A 22,562-nucleotide genomic window follows, 5' to 3' on the forward strand; every position below is an offset into this window, starting at 1 on the left:
TAAGGCCTTTGATCCACTTGGAGTTAATTTTTGTGTGTGGTGTAAGATATGGTCCACATTCTTTGTTGTTGCGAGTGGACATCCAGTGATCGTGGCACCATCTTTTGAAAAGAAAGACCATTTTTTTCCCATTGATATATCTCGGCTTCTTTGTTGAAAATCAGTTGGCCATACTTACTAGTTTTATTTCTGGATTCTTGTTTCTGCTCCATTAATCTCTATGTCTATCCTTATGCCAGTGTGCAGAATTGAAGCCCTTTATATATTCCTTTTTAATTGCATGTCTTTGTGTCTTTCATCCAGAATTTGGTATTGATAATACACTTGCATTTTTAAATAATTTTGCTTTATATGACTATATCCCAAAACTAATATTGTTATTCATTTTTTGAAACCTTATATGGTATCGTATAGTTTTCAATTTTTACAACTTTTTTATTCTGCTTTGTGAGAGTCACCCATTTTGCTTATACATATATCTAATGTAATTATTTCCTGCTGTACAGCATTGTACACATATACCACAATTTAATCAGTCTATTGGTGGACATTTAGGTAATTTAGTTTTTTGTCTACTGTATACAATTCTGTAGCAAACATTCTTATATATTTTGTCTTACCTTCATGTATTTTTAAGATTGGTGGGTCACAGCAGTCCCACTACTGGACATATACCCTGAGAAAACCATAATTCAAAAAGAGTTATGTACCACAATGTTCATTGCAGCACTAGTTACAATAGCCAGGACATGGAAGCAACCTAAGTGTCCATCAACAGATGAATGGATAAAGAAGATGTGGCACATATATACAATGGAATATTACTCAGCCATAAAAAGAAATGAAATTGGGTCATTTGTAGTGAGGTGGATGGACCTAGAGTCTGTCATACAGAGTGAAGTAAGTCAGAGAAAAACAAATACCATATGCTAACACATATATATGGAATCTAAAAAAAAAAAAATGGTTCTGAAGAACCTAGGAGCAGGGCAGGAGTAAAGATGCAGACATAGAGAATGGACTTGAGGACACGGGGGTGGGGAAGGGTAAGCTGGGACAAAGTGAGAGGGTGGCATTGACATATATATACTACCAAATGTAAAATAGCTAGCTGGTGGGAAGCAGCCACATAGCACGGGGAGATCAGCTCAGGAGATCAGCTCAGTGCTTTGTGACCACCTAGAGGGCTGGGATAAGAAAGGTGGGAGGGAGATGCAAGAGGGAGGGGATATGGGGATATATGTATACGTATAGCTGATTCACTTTGTTATACAGCAGAAACTAACACAACATTGTAAAGCAATTATACTACAATAAATGTTAAAAAGAAATTCAGAAAACAAAAAAGAAAGATTGGTGGGTCCATAGGGGTTTCACAGCTTGAACTTTGTATTTGTCAAACTGTTTTCCAAAATGGTTGTACAAGTTTAGGCTCACACCAGCAATATATGAGAATTCCCTGTTGCTTTATATTTTTATCAGCACTTGATAGTTTCAGGATTTGTTTTTGCCAGTTTGGTGGGTGTGGAATAGTATCTCATAATTTTACTCAGGTTTTAAAAGTATGTATGAGTTTGTGAGTGATTCAGAGTAATGTTGTTTTCTTAACAGAAAGAACTGTAGTGGAAGAAATCTTAAAGGTATATTATATCCTCTTTTGGTTCATTGAAAGACGTGACCAAATTTCATAGCCTTTAGAAGTTCTTAGGTACACATTAATCTCCTGAAATTAAAATAAATAACAAGGTAGAATATGGCTTTGGGCTCTTTTCTGTGATGAAGTATCAGTGTGAAGGTTAAAAATAAACTTAAGCAAGGCACCAGTAACCCTGGAGTTCTTATTGAGGACTTGGGAGGGAAACTGATGCACAGTTAGGAAATGAGTATAGATTACTGTAGGGTTCCTCAGTCCTTTAGAGGCAGTGAGAGTGATAGACATTTAAAACTAAGTAATAGGGCTTGGACGCGGGTTTGTGCCCCGGTCCGGGAGGATCCCACATGCCGTGGAGCGGCTGGGCCCGTGGGCCATGGCCGCTGAGCCTGCGCATCCGGAGCCTGTGCTCCGCAATGAGAGAGGCCACAACAGTGAGAGGCCCGCGTACTGCAAAAACAAACAAACAAACAAACAAAACTAAGTAATATTCTTTTCAAATCATGAGATTTGGAAAGGAAATTTTAGGGCCAGTGAATATCTGAATTTATCCAGAGTTAATAATCTTGGACTCTGCAGTTAAAGGAATAAAGAATGTTCAAAGAGAGCTCTTAGGAACAGTTAAAGGAGGTACTAATTGATAGAGTTGTCAACATCTCTTAAAGAAATTATTACTTGGGACTTCCCTGGTGGCGCAGTGGTTAAGCATCCGCCTGCCAGCGCAGGGGACACGGGTTCGATCCCTGGTCCAGGAAGAGCCCACATGCCACGGAGCAACTATGCCCGAGCGCCACAACTACTCAACCTGCGCTCTAGAGCCCATGCGCCCCCAACTACTGAGCCCGTGTGCTCTAGGGCCCGTGCTGTGCAGCAAGAGAAGCCACCTCAATGAGAAGCCTGTGCACCGCAACGAAAAGTAGCCCCCACTCACCACAACTAAAAGTCCACACGCAGCAACAAAGACCCAACGCAGCCAAAAATAAATAAAATTTAGGGGAAAAAAAGAAATTATTACTTTTGGTCATCCTGTCTGTAGTAAGAGATTATCCCACTTGCTATTAATTTAATCCCTGCCAAGCATAGGGGAAATAAATATATAAACAGGTAAATATAATGCATTGTGATGGATGCTTGAGTATAGTTATGTGCATGATTTAATGCTTCATGAAGTAGAAATTCCATGTGAGAACTGAAGACCTGAAAATGAATGAGATGGTGAAGAGATTCCAAAGAAACAAAAGTGCTGCATCAAAGCTTTTAGGTAGCCGTTATATTTACAGAGCAAAAGAAAAGAGAAAAGAAGTAATTAAGGGTAAGAAGACCACCAGGATATCTTGATGCAATGGTTGCCACTCTTGCTGCTCCCTGACAAAGATTATACCGGCGCTTTGTGAATATTATCAATATAAGGATGCCAACTTTCCTCTTTCCCTTCCTTCCTTCCTTCCAAACATGAGTTGTCCTTTTTCTCAAGATTTTCTTTTACGGCATTATTGCCTTTTCTCTTATGAAATGATAGTATTAGGATATATTTTTTTAATGTTCTACTTATCCAAATAAAATTGCCAACCTGTATCAGCCCTTGAAACATATTTTGAAATTTTATAGTTGATGCAGTCCAAGTCTGCAAACTATTGCTCTAATGATGTAATGTCATGGAAACCAGGAGAAGGATTTTAAGATAGGATTGGCCCAGGAACATGTAAACAGTGTAAGCCATTGTGGGTGGTGATTCATAAGTTACTGACCTTTAAGAGTATATTGGTCAGGGTTCTTTGTTGTAGAAAACTGAAATGTTTAGAAGCATGGTTTTGTGTGTTCTTCTACCACAATCAGCTTCATGGGTGATGAACGACATAAGCAACAGTTGGATTTAACTGAGGTGGGACTTTTGGGAGTTGGGTACAGGTCATGGAGAGAAGAGCCAGAGTTGAGGGAGTTACAGTGATGGACTGAGTAATTTAAACTACAGAACTCTGCAGACTAGTCTCACTTTAAATTCATGATAACTTACAAGTGTGAACCCTTATTGTGCTGGGAAACTACGATATCTCCTTTTTCATTGACTCTGCAGCTCCCATTTCATACCCTAACTCTCCTCAAACCTGTAACTCCCTCCTTTCCCTCACCTACCCATTGTCACTCTTAGCTGAAGACTTTTTACTTTGAGAAGATAAAAGCAATCAGAATAGACATTCTAAGCTCTCATTGCAACAGTACTCAGGTACTCTGCCTTCCCAACTGTCACCATAAACAAAGTATGTGCAAACCTACTGAAAGCTGATCTCTGCTGATGCATCAGATCCCTCTCCTCTTCACCTCCTTAAGAATATTGTTTCAGCAGTTTTCTGCATCATCAGCTGCTTCAGTTTTTTCTTCTTTACTGGGTCATTCCCATCAGTGTACCAAAAACAGTTCTTTCTTTTGACCACACATCTCTTTCTAGCCACTACCCCATTTCTTGGTTCTGTAGCAACACTCTTCAGAAGAATTTTCTGTACTTGCAATCTACAATTCCTTCCTTTTAAACACCCCAAACCAGGCTCTCACTACTGCCCTTATCCAACATGGTCACTGAGAACTTCCACGTTGCTAAATCCAGTGGTCAGTTCTCAGTCTTCCACCTCATTTAATGGCCTTTGATATAGCTGGTCATTCCTACTTTCTGGAAATACATTTCTGCTGCTTAGCTTGAGTCCCCACACTTTCTAAAGTTATAATACACCAAAGTTCCTCTCTGTCTACATTCATTTCTTTGGTGATCTCATCTAGGTCCATGGATTTAAGTGAAATTTCTGTTTCTAGTGTATACCTCTACCATGAACTGTAAATTCATATCTGGCTGCCTACTTAACATCTCCACTTAGATGTCTGATAGGCACTGAAAAGTTAACATGTTCGAAAAGAGTTTCTTTGTCATTATTTGTGGAATCTACAAATTAGTAGAATTCCTAAGAGTTTAGCAAAATGGCTTGATGTGATTTATACCAATAGTAAACGGTATTATCATTTAAAGGAAATGACACAATCGCATAAAAAAATAAAGTATTTAGGAGTAAGCCTACGAAAAAAAGTATGTAAGGTCTTTAGGGAGAAATATTTTAAATTTTATTCAAAGATGTTAAAGAATACTTAAGTCGGATATTGACCATGCTCATGATTTAGAAGATTTATCATAAAAACATTCTCCTGGGGCTTCCCTGGTGGCGCAGTGGTTGAGAGTCCGCCTGCTGATGCAGGGGACATGGGTTCGTGCCCCGGTCCGGGAGGATCCCACATGCCGCGGCGCGGCTGGGCCCGTGAGCCATGGCCGCTGAGCCTGCGCGTCCGGAGCCTGTGCTCTGCAACGGGAGAGGCCACAACAGTGAGAGGCCCGTGTACCAAAAAAAAAAAAAAAAAAAAATTCTCCTGTATTGATCTAGATTGGTTCATTGGTATTCCAAGCAGTGTCATAACGGCCTCATATCCCCAGTTTGACGTGCTTGTTTTAAATTTTATATGAACGGGCAGAGTGCCAAAATAACCAAGGCCTTTAATGTGTATGTTTGTGGGGAGGCTTTGCCGTACTATATACCAAGATATTATTATAAAGCCATAATTTAGTTAAGACACACATGGTTGTAGTATAGGAATAGACAAATAGACCAGTGGAACAGAAGTCTGGAAACAGACCCATACATATATAGAAACAATTTATAATTGAGCTGGCCTTTGGGCAGGGGTGTGTGGCTTATAGGATCTCAGTTCCTCGACCAGGGATTGCACCCAGGCCAGGGCAGTGAAAGCCCAGAATCCTAACCACTAGGCCACCAGGGGACTCCCTGAGCTGGCTTTATAAATCAGTGGAGAAAGAATGATTTGGGACAATTAGTTACTCACGTGGTAAAAAATGAAATTGGACCTGGACCTCATACCGGATACAAATCAGTTCCAACTGATTGATGTCTTAAATGTGAAAGGCAAAACTATAAAACTAAGAAGATAATATAGGTAACTTCTTTGAATCTTAGAGAAGAAAGGCTTTTATACATTAGATGCAAAAATACACATCATAGGTACTTCCCTGGCAGTCCAGTGGTTAAGACTCCACGCTTCTACTGCAGGGGGCACGGGTTTGATCCTTGGTTGGGGAACTAAAATCCCACATACTATGTGACATGGCTGGAAAAAAAAATCATAAAGGAAATGATCAACAGCTTTGACTACATTTTTTTAAAAATTTTATTGTAGTGTAGTTGATTTACAATGTTGTATTAGTTTCAGGCGTATCAACTACATTTAAAGTAAGAACTTGTGTTCATCAAAAAAATAAAAAACCACGGGGACTTCCCTAGTGGTCCAGTGGGTAAAACACCATGCTCCCAATGCAGGGGGCGGGACCCAGGTTTGATTCCCTGGCCGGGGAACTAGATCCCGCATGCCGCAACTAAGACCAGGCGCAGCCTAAATAAAATCAACAAACTAATTAATTAATATTAAAAAATGTATTTTTAAAAAAACCATGAAGTTGGAAAAGATATATGCAACACTATAATCAGAGGATTGGGGTCTATTGTATTCTCTTATTTCAGATAAGAAAAAGATCAGCTACCGAAAGAATGGTAAAATGATAAGAATAGATGTTTTACCAAAAAATGAAACACAAAGAGATGATAAATAGATTAAATGATGTAAACAAAGACTGCAGTAAGTCATCATTTTATACCCACCAGCAGAGCAGAGAATAACTGGCCATACCTAACTTTGTGAGGGTGTGGAGCATATGGAAATCTAAAAATAACCACTGCCGGTGGTGTAAACTGGTGACCTTATTGGAAAGCAATTTGGCATTACCTTGTGAATTTGAAGATGTAGTACCTATTAGCAATTCCTTCATTTATTTATGCATTCATTCAGCAAATATTTATTGAGTACCAACTATACAAGACAGTGTTCTTTGTGCCTTGGTTCAATGGGAGACAGTTAAAAATAAATTATTTAGATGATCGTTGCTATAGGAAAATGTTACTTAACAGAATGAAAATAGTTCAATATCATGTCACTTCCTGTTTTTCACTTTTATGGATATAAGTTCCAAAAATGCTACATATGGTTTTTTACATCAGTGCCACTCAGTTCTTTTAATCCTTTTAGAGTTACTTACCAAAAATCATTAATCAAAACTTATTTTTATCATCTATTAGCTGAGAACTAGGTTACATCCTTTTTCAATTCTGTGGTATACACAGATTGTAAACTACCTAATTTATGAGATGATGTTACCTAGTCATTGAATTTCTCACTTTATAGGCGATATGCCAAAAGCCTTTATCAAAGAAGGCTTGTCAAATGCCTAAATTATATCTATTACTTTTGTATTTAAAGGCACTTTTTTTATGGAGCCAAAATTAAACAAGATTGGCTAAAAATTAGACACTGCATATTTTGGGGTTTTCCCACAGGTTATTTAAAAAAATATTAGAGCCAAACCTCAGTGGCATTATTAGAGGTAACTTTTGAATTGTTGTGTGTAGTATAGATGGAATAGAAATTTCATTTCATGGTTGAAGGTTATGCTTTTGACAGAAGTAAAATGGCATGTCAACATCTGAAAGGGAGAAATTATTTGAATTGAAAGAAGATTTTTTATTTGTTTAGTTTTTGTTTTGCTGTTTATAAGTTTAGGCCATTATATCCTAGATTGCATTTCAAGAACATTTGTATTACATAATATGTAGATGTAGGTGTTCTGTTGGTTTTTTTTTGTTTTGTTTTTTTGCAGTACGCGGGCCTCTCACTGTTGTGGCCTCTCCCGTTGCGGAGCACAGGCTCCGGACGCACAGGCTCAGTGGCCATGGCTCACAGGCCCAGCCGCTCCGCGGCATATGGGATCCTCCCGGACCGGGGCACAAACCCATGTCCCCTGCATCGGCAGGCGGACTCTCAACCACTGCGCCACCAGGGAAGCCCGTTGTTCTGTTTTTAAGAGTGCGATTTATTTTGATAGGAACTTTGTTTTAAGCAGTAGAACTCTTAAAGAGTCTTCGTAAATTAATCAAATATAAGTAGATGGTAGGAATGAGTAAATGTGCAGTGAAATACTGTTGTATGACAGTGCACAAATGAATATGGATTTTAGTATCGAATCTCTCAGCAAAAGTTAATTAAAATGTTTCTTCATGTCGAATAACTATTCAACAGAACGTAAGTCCCCAACATATGTGTATTCAAAGATTTAGTGTTGATCTCTTGGAAGTAAATTTTTAGGACCTTTTCACCCTCAACAACTTGGAATTGTGCAAAGCATGTAGCTGGGACACACATTCTTAATGCAGCTAGGACATGATCTTAGGCACAAGTGAATGAGTCCTCGCTGAGCTTCACAATGGATTGGTATCTCCCAAAATGCTTTACCAGGGACATTGCAATGATTCTGTCACCTAGGTGAAATAATGCTCTATACCTTACCCACATCCTCTGTGCTCTCATCATACTTGCTTACAGAAGCATTCTTTGATGTTAGTAAGGGGACGAAAAAGTGAGATTGTTAAACAAAAATTGTCATCACTCCTGTCACCACATTCTATAATGAGAACACTCCGACATGAATCAAAAGACTTGTAATTTTTCTTCTTAATCCACTTGGGGTAGCACACCATAGTAAGATGGGTGAGAAGGAGAAGGACACTTATGAACCCATCCATGGGAAAGAAGAATTAACACGATGTCTTGACCACAGGTGCCTTCTTATGCAGGTCAGTTTCAGAGAAGTGAGCATATGGAAGTAGAAGGTAGGGAAATTCCTTTCAAACTCTATGTCCACTTACCCCTTTTAGCCAAGATCAGTTGGTGTAAGCCTGATAACGTTTTGCAGAAAAAACCTCTTGTGGCTTCTTTGCATTCTTTCCCTTGGCTAGCTGTGGATATGACAGCTCCTTGGAACTTCATGGCTCAGCAGTACATGTTCTGAATTAGTTTTCCCTATGATGGAGTTGGATTTATGGTCATGTTCTTTAAGGTTGTCATGGCTAAGGACATGAGATTGCAGTTTTATTAAGATCAGGAACCATGTACATACTAGCCACATTTTATTGTGTTTTTTTTCCTTACCACAGAAGGGTTTAATTTTTCAAGTCTTTCAGTTTTGCCTGGAAGCCAGCCAGTCTTAGCTAATACAGATAAACAAATAATGAGAGAAATACAAAAAGAAAGAAAAAAAAAAGTGTGTGTATGTAAATTAACATCCCTCTTTAGTTTCTTGCTCCATAAAATTTTAAGAAATTTGTTCTACTTTTCTAACTATTGGAGGAATCATTTCATGACTAGAGAGTAACAACCACAGTGTAATTCAGAAAGCAGTGAAGAAAACTTGTGTTCCAGGCCTCACCCAACTGCTTATTAGATGTGTTACCTTGGATAAGTCCCTTAACATATTACAACCTGCCTCAGCTTTTTTTTGTTGTTAATCTCTGAAATGGAGGGCTAACCCAGTGTCAGTGGGAGGAAGGAAGGAAGGATGGATAAAATGTATGTTAGGAGTTGCACAGATCAGTGTTTTAATTAAGAATTCTCCCAGAATAGGACTAAATAACCCATCTGGCTTTGTATTGTTTCACCCACTCTTTGATTAAGAATCAATAAAATAGTAACGTGCTCGTTTTTATATTTGTTGGTTTATTAATCTTCAACATGTGAAGTAGCACAACTTTCATTTTAGAGGTAAAGAAACTGGCAGTTACCCATCAAATTTTGGAATTAAAAGGACAGATCAGTGTTCTTTGGAGTTCTGAGTGGAAATTAATTTTGCTGTGGATTGAGAAATTAATGGGGGAGTGAGAAAATGAAGATACTAGGAGTACACTGCTCTCTCTGGAAGTTTTGTTAAGACTGAAGGGAGGGGGACTTCCCTGGTGGTACAGTGGTTAAGAATCCGCCTGCCAGTGCAGGGCACACGGGTTCGAGCCCTGGTATGGGAAGATCCCACATGCCATGAAGCAGCTAAGCCTGTGCGCCACAACTACTGAGCCTGTGCTCTAGAGCCCACGAGCCACAACTACTGAGCCCACACACCTAGAGCCTGTGCTCCACAACAAAAGAAGCCACTGCAATGAGAAGCCAGCGTACCGCAATGAAGAGTAGCCCCCGCTCGCCACAACTAGAGAAAGCCCGGGCACAAAAACGAAGACCCAAGGCAGCCAAAAATTGAAAATAAATAAATAAATAAAAACTAATTGTAAAAAAAAAATGGCTGAAAGGAAATGAACCTAAATACCTCGAGGGATATTCAGACTTGAGGAAGGGGTTTTGTTTTAAGTCAGAGAAGTGGGTGTGGTTTTTTTGGTTAATTGAGTGAAACCAGTGTAGATAGAGGTTGGAGTTACCAGGAGTAGTAGATGGTGACACCATTGGACTATGGAGAAAATGAAAGTTAATGAGATCATGAACACATGTGGAGTGGTAATGAGAGCCTGAAGTAGAGGAGATTGAGGTAAGGTCCCTGGCAGGGACATCCTCTCTAGCAGCTTAATTACAAGGTATAAAACTAGATCATGTTGTGAAGTATCTTGTAGATTGCTGGGTATATGTGGAGTAGCCAAGAAGTCATAGGATTTGTAAAGCTAAGATATTTCACAGATGTTTATGAATGAATGGTTGGATCAAGTATTCAAATAGGCAGTTCTGATACACATGTGCAGGGAGAGAGCAAAAGCACTTAGATAAAACCTGAAAAAGAATGGATGATGTAGAGCATTGTTTATATTTAATATTGACTATTTATATTGACTTAACAACTGCTTTATAATACTGTTTTTAATTGTGGCAAAATACACATAAGATTTACCATTGTAACCATTTTTAGGTATACAGTTTGGTGGCATTAAGTACACTCACAGTGTTTTGCAACCATCATCACTGTCCAGAACTTTTTCATCATCCCAAACATAAACCTTGAATGCATTAAGCAGCCACACTTCCCTCCAGCCCCTAATCTGTTCTCTATGGGTTGGATATTTCATATAAATGGAATCATGTAATATGTGTTGTTTTGTATATTTGGCATCTTTCACTTAGCTTAATGCTTCCAAGGGTCATCCTTGTTGTAGTATGTATCAGGACTTCATTCCTTTTTATAGCTGAATAATATGCTATTGTATGGATATACCATATTTTGCTTATCTGTTCATCTGTTGATGGGCATTTGAGTTGCTTCTTGTGGCTATTGTAAATAAAGCTGCTGTGAACATTCAGTTACATGTGTTTTCATTTCTCTTGGCTATATACCTAGGAATAGAAATGTTAGATCGTATGCTAACTCTGTGTTTAACTTTTTGAGGAACCACCAACTGTTTTCCACAGCATCTGCACCATTTTATATTTCTACCAGCAGTGTATGAGGGTTACAGTTTCTCTGCATTCTTGCTTTATCATAATTTGTAAAAATTAGTTCATTAAACCTTTGAATCCTTACTGAGTGCAAGGCACCATGCTAGATGCTATGTGAATTTCAAAGAAGGGCAAGGCAAGATTTTCTAGAAGCAACAGGTTCTGGGCCTGCTGGGAGTTAGAATCAACATTTATAACTGTCCTGGAAGGAGCAAGTGTCAAGTACTCCTTAACACTTAATTTGAAGGCACAATTAAGGTACCTTGAGGATTTCAGAGAGGGAGTTTACTTGTGGGGAAAGGCTTCTTTCTTTTTTTTTTTTTTTTTTTTTTTGCGGTACACGGGCCTCTCACTGTTGTGGCCTCTCCCGTTGCGGAGCACAGGCTCAGTGGCCATGGCTCACGGGCCCAGCCACTCCGCAGCATGTGGGATCTTCCCAGACCGGGGCACGAACCCGTGTCCCCTGCATCGGCAGGCGGACTCTCAACCACCGCGCCACCAGGGAAGCCCCAAAGGCTTATTTCTTGACTATCAGAACAAGAAACTTAAATCCTATTCTGCGGGAAGCCGGAAAACTTCTGAGCAGGATAGTGATATAATTTGAACCTGGACTCTGGAAGAGAAATCTAGCAGCCAAGAGTAGAGGCTGAGGTCGAGGGTGGAAGAGACTAGTAGTGCCTGTGAAAGCAGTGTTGTGTTGTGTGTGTGTGTGTTTATTTATGGTTGCGTTGGGTCTTCGTTGCTGTGCACGGGCTTTCTCTAGTTGTGGCAAGCAGGGGCTACTCTTTGTTGCGGTGCTGGGCCTTCTCATTGAGATAGCTTCTCTTGTTGCGGAGCATTGGCTCTAAGCGCGCGGGCTTCAGTAGTTGTGGCTCGTGGGCTCTAGAGCGCAGGCTCAGTAGTTGTGGCGCACGGGCTTAGTTGCTCCGCGGCATGTGAGATCTTCCCAGACCAGAGCTCAAACCCGCGTCCCCTTCATAGGCAGGCGGATTCTTAACCACTGCGCCACCAGGGAAGTCCCCAAAACCAGTTTTTTATTTTTTTTATTTTTTAATTTTTTTCTTTTGCGGTACGTGGGCCTCTCACTACTGTGGCCTCTCCCATTGCGGAGCACAGGCTCCGTTCGTGCAGGCTCAGCGGCTATGGCTCACGGGCCCAGCCGCTCCGCTGCATGTGGGATCCTCCCGGACCGGGGCATGAACCTGTGTCCCCTGCATCAGCAGGCGGACTCCCAACCACTGCGCCACCAGGGAAGCCCCCAAAACCAGTTTTTTAATTGAAGAGAAACTTGAACCTGGAGTGACAAATAGAAATGGAAACTAAGGAATGGAATAAATAGGACTTGAAACTCTTATATAAATCTTTATATTCTCCTTACCTCTCATCTCTTCTGATTTTAAACATCATCTACCAAACACTAACAATTCCCAAAATTCTTTCTCCAGAGCAGACTTCTCTGTGCTCCAGACCACATACTTGACATCTCATATTTAAATTTTTTTAATCTTGATTTCCCCACCCCCCCACCAGAAGAGTTTTGAGTGATGTATTTTTCTTTCTCAAAATTTCTCAGTAGTTAAACAAAATTTCCTCCAATTAGTTGCTCTGTAAAAATAGCTACAGCCCCAAAAGGCATCACCAAATAACTTTATAAAATTTTATAAAAATTTGCAGAGCAAAGTAATTCATTACAAAAACATTTGACTAAGAAGATAAAACAAAATGCCCATAGTTCCACCCTCCTAGTGAAACCATTATTGGCATTATAGTCTTTTGCTTCTAAAACAGGAATTTCTTTTTCCTTTATCTGTCCTCTTTCTTCATTTCCCATTTGTCATTCATCTCCTCCCCACCACATACTCTACACGTACATGCACAGACCACACTCTTATATAGTTTGACATCCTGGTATGTTAGAGATGGTCGGTAAGTAGTTACAGGATATATAACAACTTTAGAACTTTCACACCAGTAGCAAAGCATTGTCAGTTAATATTCCCTCTACAGTCACTGCCTCAACTGAGACTGCTAGAGAAATTTGGGACTGAGTGTTGACTGAAAAGTTGGTGTGTGTCAATTAGAAGATTGGAATGCATCTAGTGGCGGTTGTAAAGGGGAACTGCTTATGTTTAAAATTCAGGCATTTTCCTTTGTGTCTATCAGTTTTATAACCTGACGGATGATTCATCTCACAGAGATTTTCAGGTTCTCTGTGGTTTAAACCACAATTCTTATAACAAAAAAAAGAATGCAACAAACAGTTAATTATGTCTTTTTCAGAAGGAAGCTTTATTTAATTGATATTTTTCTATAAGAATCTATTACAGGAACATTGTCATCATGTACTAGGTATTGCAGGTATAGACCTATATAAAAACAACCCTGAATTATACTGAAGGAACAACAGCCAGTCGGCATTTATCCCTATATCAGTCAATTATGTGATGGTCATTTACCTAGTTATATAAGCTAGAAATCAGAGTGTGAGCCATTATTTCTCCTTTACCCCCATATCCCATCAGTTATGAAGTTCTGTGTATTTTACTTCTTTCTAAATATTTTGTGAATTGGCTTCTTTTAATTTGTTTATATTAAAAGCTGGTTTTCCCCAGTGTGTGTCTTGCAGTCACTCCTGATTTTCAAAATCTCTAGGCTGGACCACAGAACCAATATCAAGGGATTATCCTTGAACTAGCTATTCTTTGTGCAGGCTGGCCTCTAACTCAAGGCCTGGGCCAAAGTGCTAACCAACCCATCCTGTCCCAGCTCACTAACTAGGCACCTCTTTGCTACCCAAGAGACCAAATTACAGGCAGGGATTGAGTTTTTCTTCTTCACCTGGCACCCTTTTGGAGGGGGGGCTTTCTGATTCACATTTAAGTGTACATGGTGTATGTAATAATATATACAGGTCTATTCAAGTTTTTTATTACTGTGCCAGTTTTGCCATTTCATAGAAATGTATCTAAGATTCTCGTATTTATTAGCATATAATTGCTCATAATATTGTTTTACTCATGATGTTTCTTTATCTGTTGTGTTTATTTCCTCTTTTTCATGCTATCTTCTTCAAATATTTTTCCCCAAGCAGTTTTACCTGAGTTTGTTTTCTTCCCTTTTTTTTCATTTATAAATTTATTTATTTATTGTTGGCTCTGTTGGGTCTTTGTTGCTGCGTGCGGGCTTTGTCTAGTTGCAGTGAGCGGGGGCTACTCTTTGTTGTGGTGCGCAGGCTTCTCACTGCGGTGGCTTCTCTTGTTGCAGAGCACGGGCTCTAGGTACGCGGGCTTCCGTAGTTGTGGCTCGTGGGCTCTAGAGCACAGGCTCAGTAGTTGTGGCACATGGGCTTAGTTGTTCCGCGGCATGTGGGATCTTCCCGGATCAGGGCTCGAACCCATGTCCCCTGCACTGGCAGGCGGATTCTTAACCACTGCGCCACCAGGGAAGTCACGTGAGTTTGTTTCTTATTAATCTTTTTCAAAAGAATTATCATTTTTAAACATCATCTCTATTTTTTCTGACCTTTTTTTGCTTCTCTCCTTTCTGTTTCTTTAGATTTGCTTTGTTGCTCTCTTCCTATCATGATAAAAATGTTGGGAAAAGAACAATAAAAATCAGTTTGGTTTTAGTCCTTTTTTTTTTTTTACATTTTTAAAGCTTATATTAAGTATTGCTGTAGCTGTTACAGTGCAAATTTATTCGTAGTGGTTTTTGTCGTTCTATTTAAGGATTTTGAATTTTTCTTTATCAGTGTATCATTTCTCTCACAGTAAGAAATCTCCCATTTTTCCTTAATATTTCTTAATTTTTGATCAAATCCCAGTATGTAACCAGCCTCCATTTATCACCTCTTCCCGTGCATGTGTTCCTTCCTAACCACATATAAATTGTAACAACTGTGCAAGGCACCTTGCTGCGTGGAAGCCCTCAACCTATTTGGCCGTGTCCCTCTGCCAGGGTGTCCACCTCATTCCACCTGAGGCTCTCACACTCTGCATTAGGCTGTCCTCGTACTGGGACATTGACCTTACGTTGCCCAACAGTCCTGACATCCCGCACAGGACTGCTGCCGTACACACATTTCGCTATCCTTCCACCCCGTGTAGACACCCTGATTATGCCCCAGCACCCTGCTCTGGCCTTGAGCTCCCCCTTTGAGGACTTTACCTTGCCTGACCCCACCTAATGGCTTTGGACAGGATTTCTTCAAGAAGGGGAAGGAGAGCGGGCACTGCAAGAGAAAGTCGTTTCCTGATTTAACATAGCATAGTTAGAGAACACAGACTGTTTTCTTCTTTGGAACTAATTGAGATTTCTTTTAACTAGTATAAGGTCAGTTTTTAAAACTATTCCATGTGCGCTGAAGGAATATATATACTCTGCATGGTTGATATGTGTGTGTGTGTATATATATATATGTATGTATGTATTATATGTATATTAAAAAAATGTAGAGAACAAGTGAATAGTCATATACCCATCATTCAGCTTAATAATGTATTACAGATACAATTGAAGCCCTCCGGAACCTTTTTTTGATTCCTTTCCCATTGTTTCCCCAAAGAGGTATTTACTATTCTGAATTTAGTATTTCTTAAACATGAATTAATTATATGAGAAATACTCTGTAAACTAGAATACCAGTGTAGACCAGAATTGCCCACAGATGCAAGCATTCTCTCATATCAGAAAACTTTCTAGGGACTTCCCTGGTGGTCCAGTGGTTAAGAATCCGCCTTCGAATGCAGGGGACACGGGTTTGATCCCTGGTCAGGGAACTAAGATCCCACGTGCCATGGGGCAACTAATCCTGTGTGCTGCAACTACTGAGCCCGCTCTGGAGCCGGTGTGCCACAGTGAAGAGCCCGGACACTGCAACGAAAGATCCCACATACCGCAGTGAAGATCCTGCGTGCCGCAACTAAGACCTGACGCAGCCAAATAAATAAATAAATAAATATTTTTTAATCTATTACAAAAAAGAAAGAAAGAAAGAAAACTTCCTAGTCTTTGGAAGAATGTTGGGAATTTGCCAAAGAAGTATTTGTGTTATCTCTTACTGCATATTTTAAGTCAGAGCATAAGCACTTAAGTCTTTTAATTGATAAGTAGGTATCTAAAAATATGTAAATACATGAGGAATGCTATGACGGATGTCTTGTTTTTACGCATCTGTCTGTGGTTAGTACTAAACAATTAAATAGTTGACTGTGGTAATAACCAGTAAGTTATAACTCTTTGACCACTTATGGCAAGCTATTCCATATATGAGAGAAAATCTAAATCTAACAGACTAATTTGCATGTCTGAATTACCTTTGATAGCTAACTGGAGAAACTGTTATTTAAAAAGTATATTCCTTCAGATGACTTTTCTAAAATCCTTTAAAAATCTTTAAAATAATTTTAGCCAGTTATGTTGTTGCTATAGATTAATGTCTAAATTGGACTTAAGAGTTTTGTCTCCTAGACCTTTGTCTCCGAGATCGATCATTTGACCATGTCTCACTTTAGCATTTATATATAGTAATTTTGCCTCTTGTGATATATGTTGTTTTGTTTTTTCATTTATAGTGATAGATTCCTGTGGCCTTTAAAATGATTGAATAACGATGGACATGAATGCAAAGTGACTTCTCTACTGAAACAGAAGATTCTTATTACCTTCCATTAACTCAGCTTAGTCTTCAAGAAGGGGCAGAACGAGTGAAATACAGAAAACTGAAGAGAAGAAAACCTCAGTTTGGAACTTTCTCCATGACTGTTCCTTAAGCCCTATCTTTCTACTTGTTTTAATTTTGCTGTGAATTTATAAATAGTGAAGACCAAAGAAATAGAAGAAACATTTGAGAGCTTTATACTGAGAAATTTGCCTTGAGAGCTGCTATTCTTAGGAGGGAAAAGCATATCAAGTTCCTGTCTGATTTTTTGTTTGTTTTAAACAGGTTTCTTATGTCCTTAGATTTTGAAGGATAAGTCAAGTATAAATACATACCTACACACTATTTTTAGCAGCTGTGAAAGAATAATGAGATTTGTAAATTAAGGGCTTTGTAATGTGGATGTTTTGCTACTAGAGTTGATTACTCAGAAGATCTTTTATAGCTCTTCAGTGTTTTATTTTTGATCTATCACTTCAATGATATTATTTGCCCAAACAAAAGTCCATCTGTCTTTCTAAGCTATGACCTTTTTGTGAACAGTGTTTGCATTCAATGTGCAAATGTCCATGTATTATCTATTTAAGCAACATCATAGGGCCATCACTCAAGGAAGTTGAATGAGGTGAACATTGATATAGCTCTTTCCCCTTCCCCCTATTTTTTAAATGTAACAAATACTTTTTATGTTCCCCTCCCCCTTCCCCTTTCCCCTTTCCCCTTTTGGAAACGTGTCAGGATCTAGATAGTTTAAGATGAGCAATTGAGGGGACTGAGAAATTGATCCACACAGAGCCTGGCTTCTTTGTGCTTCATCATAAGGTGTGCTGCCGGCCAGCCTAATTTTAAGTACCCTTTTAACAAGAGAACCTCGTGGAAATCCAGCCGGCAGACTCAAGGAGTTCAGGAAACAGGACCACAGAGGTTACGCTCTGGGGTGAGTATTCTCCTGTGTCTAACTTGGAAGAAGACTGTGTATGTATATGTATCATGGAAAATATCTACTGCTTTCTTACATATTATACTTTGGAGACTATCAGTGGGGTGGTTTGGAGACACCAACAGATGGATCTCTCAGGAAAACTGATTCTAACTGATGTTTTGAAGAAATTAATGTGAACTAAATAGAAAAACTCTTGAGAGGTTGTATCCTCCATCTCTAGGAAGATCTTTTCTACTGCTTTTGCCTGAAGTTACCTGAAGCAGATTAATCTTTTTTCATAAGTATCTGTAGTTTTAAGTAGTTGTTTATTCTTAAGGTTCTTCTGCTATAACACAAGAATTCATTAGCTTCTGTCATATAACTTCCAGGTCTGTGACCCACTCTTCTGTTTGTGTTTTTCATGGTTATATATTCACAGACTGTTGTTTTTGTTTATAACTTCTCTGATGTATGGGGCCTGATGAGTACTCTAGAAAGGCTCAGAGAGCAAGTCTTTCTATAAAAGGGGGACCTTAAAGTAATCACAGACTCTTTACTTGATATCAGGTTCTTGCAAGAATAAGTGATTTCAGTTTTCTCATTTTCAGATCCTGGCCATGAGGTTGGATGCCTCACCTTGTTGAAAAGAGACACTGGACCTAAATGGCGCAGCATGACTTTGTTCCTGCTTGGCTAAATTTCTCAACACCACAGTCAGCTAAGGTACTGTTCTCCATTCTAGTAACTATCCAAATACCAGTTCTTTTCATCCCCATCTTGTCTGTGGCCTCTGTTTTACAATCTAGTTGTTTTTTTTTGTGTATTCAGCCTTGCCTGGGGATTTTACATACGTTTTCAATAAACTTAACTATCTTTCTTTTAATAGGGTATATAAATAATTAGGCAGTGCAAGTCAGTGTGTACCCTGCTACTGCCAGGTGTTCTGTTTATTTCATGTTAAGCTTTTCTCATTGTGTGGCACACTTACGACTGCCTATATTAGCTGCAGGAACACTTCAGTTTGGGGGGGAAATGGATCTTCAGGATGAATGCACATTTGTCTAAAGTAGTAGATGAGGAGGAAAAAGGATAGACAGTGATTGACTACTACATGGCTCTCAGATTAAATCTTAGAAATTCTTTTTTAGAGACAATAATCTACTTAATGATTTCAGGGAAAATGTATGTTGCGTTAAGGGTAAAGACAAATGGAATATATTATTGTTAAAGGAAACCTTTAGGAAGCTAGTAAACTTAAAAATTCTTCCCATTTTGCCAACTAATAGAGGAGGGAGAAAGTTGATAGGTAGTCTCAGAAAAAAGCATACCTTCCCTATTTTTAGATGTGAATTTTGGGAAGATGTTCCTGGTCTGTCTAGACCCACAACCCTTTGCTCTAATCTTCATTTTGAATTGCCCTTGTGAAATTCCCCAAATCTCATAATTGACATAATCTGACCCAAGCGTTGGGCGTGGTGGGCCTGAGGGGTTCGGTGTGGGATCCTAGGAAAGCGTTTAAATGTATGCACATCTTATACCTGCAAAGGATGATTGATTTAGCACAATGAACAATTGATTTAGCACAGTGAACTCAGTAAAAAGAATGAGGAAATATGATTTAAATATTTCCATTTTATAATAAGCAAATTTGTGTGGTATTAGCATAAGGATAGACAGATAAAGCAATGGAATAGGATAGACAATTCAAAAATAGTCCTATACAGTTGATTTTTGACTAAAGTGCCAACGTAATTCAATGCAGAAGTGATAGTCTTTTTAACAAGTGGTTCTAGAACTGGATATCTATGTGGGGGTGGGAGGGAGAGCCTCAACCTTTACATCATATCATACATAAAAATTAACTTGAGGGCTTCCCTGGTGGCGCAGTGGTTGAGAGTCCGCCTGCCGATGCAGGGGACACGGGTTCGTGCCCCGGTCCGGGAAGATCCCGCATGCCGCGGAGCAGCTAGGCCCGTGAGCCATGGCCGCTGACCCTGTGCGTCTGGAGCCTGTGCTCCGCAACAGGAAAGGCCACAACAGTGAGAGGCCCGCGTACTGCAAAAAAAAAAAAAAAAATTAACTTGAAATGGATTATAACCTAAATTAAAGAGCTGAAATCCATAAAACTTTCAGAAGAAAGAAGAAAATCTTTGTAACCCACTAGAATGGCTGAAATAAAAAAGACTGACAGACGGCGTGTTGGTGAGGATATTAATAATAAGGAAATAGATGTGAAGATGTCTCTACCCCAACCTATAGTTCTCCTGTAAGCCCTTGTCAAATGTATCCATGCTTTTCATGGTTTTTTTAGACTTTGTTTTCTATCATATGAGACTGAAGACTGTTATAGAATGCAACTATTTGGAATAGGAAGGGACATCAGAATTCATCTATAATAAGTGTTTCTCAAAGTGCTCCTTTTTAGTTGTGTAACCTCAGAGACTTATTCTCCCTGACCTCTTTCCTTATATGGAAATAGTAAAATGGGGATGATGCCAAATTATAGTCTTGTTATGAGTATTAATATTTGGAAGTAAGTGTTTTATAAAACTATAAAAACTCCTGTGGGGTTGTTAATGGCCTGCCAAGGTGGGATTTAACTGTTCCTTTGTCTTCAGTTCGAGAGTAATTTACACAAATAATAAATCTATTTAGAGCAAGCATCTTGCTTTTCCTTTCAAGATTAACAACATTTTTAAGTGTAAAGTTTTGGAGCTTATTCTTTTGGATATTGACAGGGTTTTTTTCCCCTCTCATGCAAATAATTGAAGTAGCTGCTTTTTCTCCCTATTAATTCAGTTAATGATTGAATATGTAACATAGGGCTTCTCTAACTCAGAGGACTGCGGTACCCTTAACTGTGTTCTATATGCTCAAAATAGGGGTTTCTGCCATAAATATTACCTGTATTCTAAAAACCCGATGTAAAACTTAAGATACTGAAAGAGACTGATATGTACTTACCTGTTTGCTTCTCTGTACTTTATCATCTTAGTCACCTACAGCCACCTTCGAAAAACACGGAGAGCACCTACCCCGAGGAGATGGTAGATTTGGAGTAAGCCGTCGTCGACATAATTCCTCTGATGGCTTTTTTAACAATGGACCTCTACGAACGACAGGAGGTAAGACATACCCAACTTCCATGACTATATAAGCTACTCAGCAAGCCCAAGCTGAGGGTGCATGTCCATAATCTTGGAATAATGATCTTTTGTAAACATAATACTCAGTTAGATCCTCCAGTAGTCATTACTCAACTATATTGGCTTTCTAACATTCTCAGGTTCTCTTAAGTCATTTATTCAGTTGAAGAACTCATATAGAAATTACATTAAAACAGAAAGTTGTATCTTCTGCCTTTTTTGTATGTGAACTTACTCTTTTATTAAAAAGGTCCCCCGAAGGGCTTTGGCAATACCTTAAGTTATATCAGGAAGCATCTGGCCCAGTTGTTTCTGAATTTTCAGGAAGCAAACACTCTAATGTGTTACTTTTCCTTACTATTTCAGATTCCTGGCACCAGCCCTCCCTGTTCCGGCACGATTCCGTGGACTCTGGTGTCTCTAAGGGGGCATATGCTGGAATCACAGGGAACCTATCTGGTTGGCACGGCTCTTCCCGAGGTCACGATGGCATGAGCCAGCGTAGTGGGGGTGGCACAGGGAACCATCGCCACTGGAATGGCAGCTTCCACTCCCGGAAAGGCTGTGCCTTTCAGGAAAAGCCACCTACAGAGATTAGGGAAGAGAAGAAAGATGATAAGGTAGAAAAGTTGCAGTTTGAAGAAGACGACTTTGTAAGTATGAAGATTTAGTTGTATACCTAAAACCTGACAAATGATTCTTATATATAAAACCGTGTTAGTAATGAGAACATTTCAGAAAGTACTAAAAAGGGAGTCCCTAAGTTTAGACTTTTAGTGTTTTTAGGAAGGACAAGGAAGGAGCTGGTTAGTATGATGATGATGACCAAAATTCCTGTGTAACTTTTAGCAAATCTTCATATTTTTTCATCTTTTTGCCTTTGGAATTCTTATTTTTCTTTAAGCTTTATAAGGTTCAGTATTCAGATATGTTTATGTAAAACTATATTCTTGAATGTTAAATTGCTTTCTCCAACTATCATAAGAGGGGGTTTTTTGTCTTGATTTTGCCCTCTCATATAAAACAATTGTGGTAAGTTCAGAAACATGCAGTTAGGAGTATTTTAGCTGTTGCCTGTACATTCAGTAAAACTTGATGCTATTGTGTGTTGAATTATATGCCTTTTTTTTTTTTGAATTATATGCCTTTTGACCTGTAAACCAAAAGTAGAGTTTTTGTGCACCTTAAAAAAGTTTAATAATACATTTTACTTAACCAAATATGTCCAAATTATTATTCTAACCTGTAGTCATTATCTTTAAATTAATGAGATAATTAACATTATTTGTTGTACTACATCTTCAAAATCCTTTGTGCATTTTATAATTGTAGCACATCTTAATACAGATGGCACACGTTCCAAGTGCCCAGCAACCACACGTGGCTAGTGGCAATCCTATTAGGTAGTGCAACTTGTTATTTTTAAGTAGCACATTAGATAAGCCAGTCACTTTTATGACAGCTATTTTATGTTATCAAAACCAACTAAAGAGTAAAATTAGGCATCAGCCCCTCTTCTCCCAAGTCTAGCAAATGACCCGGGGGCTCTTAATTTAAATGTCATTTATCAAAGTAAATTCCTATCCCCAGGTGCCTATCCTTTAAAACTTTATTATGGAAAAGTCTGTAATACACCAATATATTAAATATTTGTCCAGAATGTCCTAAGTACTCAGTAGTCGAAAAATGACTACAACACTAAATTATAACGTGGATTATTTATTCAGTAAACTTATAAGTTATCAGTTCTGTGGCATTCCCAGTGGGAAATTAATTGACAATGGAAAGAAAAATGTTAAGGCAGCATTATCCACCTGCTAA

At 38.9% G+C, this 22,562-nt stretch overlaps 1 protein-coding gene across 5 annotated transcripts in view; it reads left to right on the forward strand.

Moving 5' to 3' along the window:
* GPBP1L1 (GC-rich promoter binding protein 1 like 1) overlaps positions 1-22,562 on the forward strand; it is a 57,563-nt gene that overhangs the window by 12,135 nt on the left and 22,866 nt on the right. For 4 of the 5 annotated variants that reach the window (XM_027108698.1, XM_027108699.1, XM_027108697.1 and 1 more), the window contains exons 2-5: positions 16,588-17,610; positions 18,204-18,318; positions 20,591-20,720; positions 21,108-21,394. In XM_027108698.1, coding sequence (XP_026964499.1) covers positions 18,259-18,318; positions 20,591-20,720; positions 21,108-21,394 — 477 coding nt within the window. In that variant the 5' untranslated portion in view covers positions 16,588-17,610; positions 18,204-18,258. Of the gene's footprint in view, positions 1-16,587; positions 17,611-18,188; positions 18,319-20,590; positions 20,721-21,107; positions 21,395-22,562 lie in introns of all 5 variants that reach the window. The other variant, XM_027108700.1, reaches the window with a different exon arrangement.

The sequence above is a fragment of the Aethalodelphis obliquidens genome, unplaced genomic scaffold (genome assembly GCF_003676395.1).
Source record: "Aethalodelphis obliquidens isolate GAN/ISIS:26980383/991018 unplaced genomic scaffold, ASM367639v1 scaffold9, whole genome shotgun sequence".
Classification (NCBI taxonomy): Eukaryota; Metazoa; Chordata; class Mammalia; order Artiodactyla; family Delphinidae; genus Aethalodelphis; species Aethalodelphis obliquidens.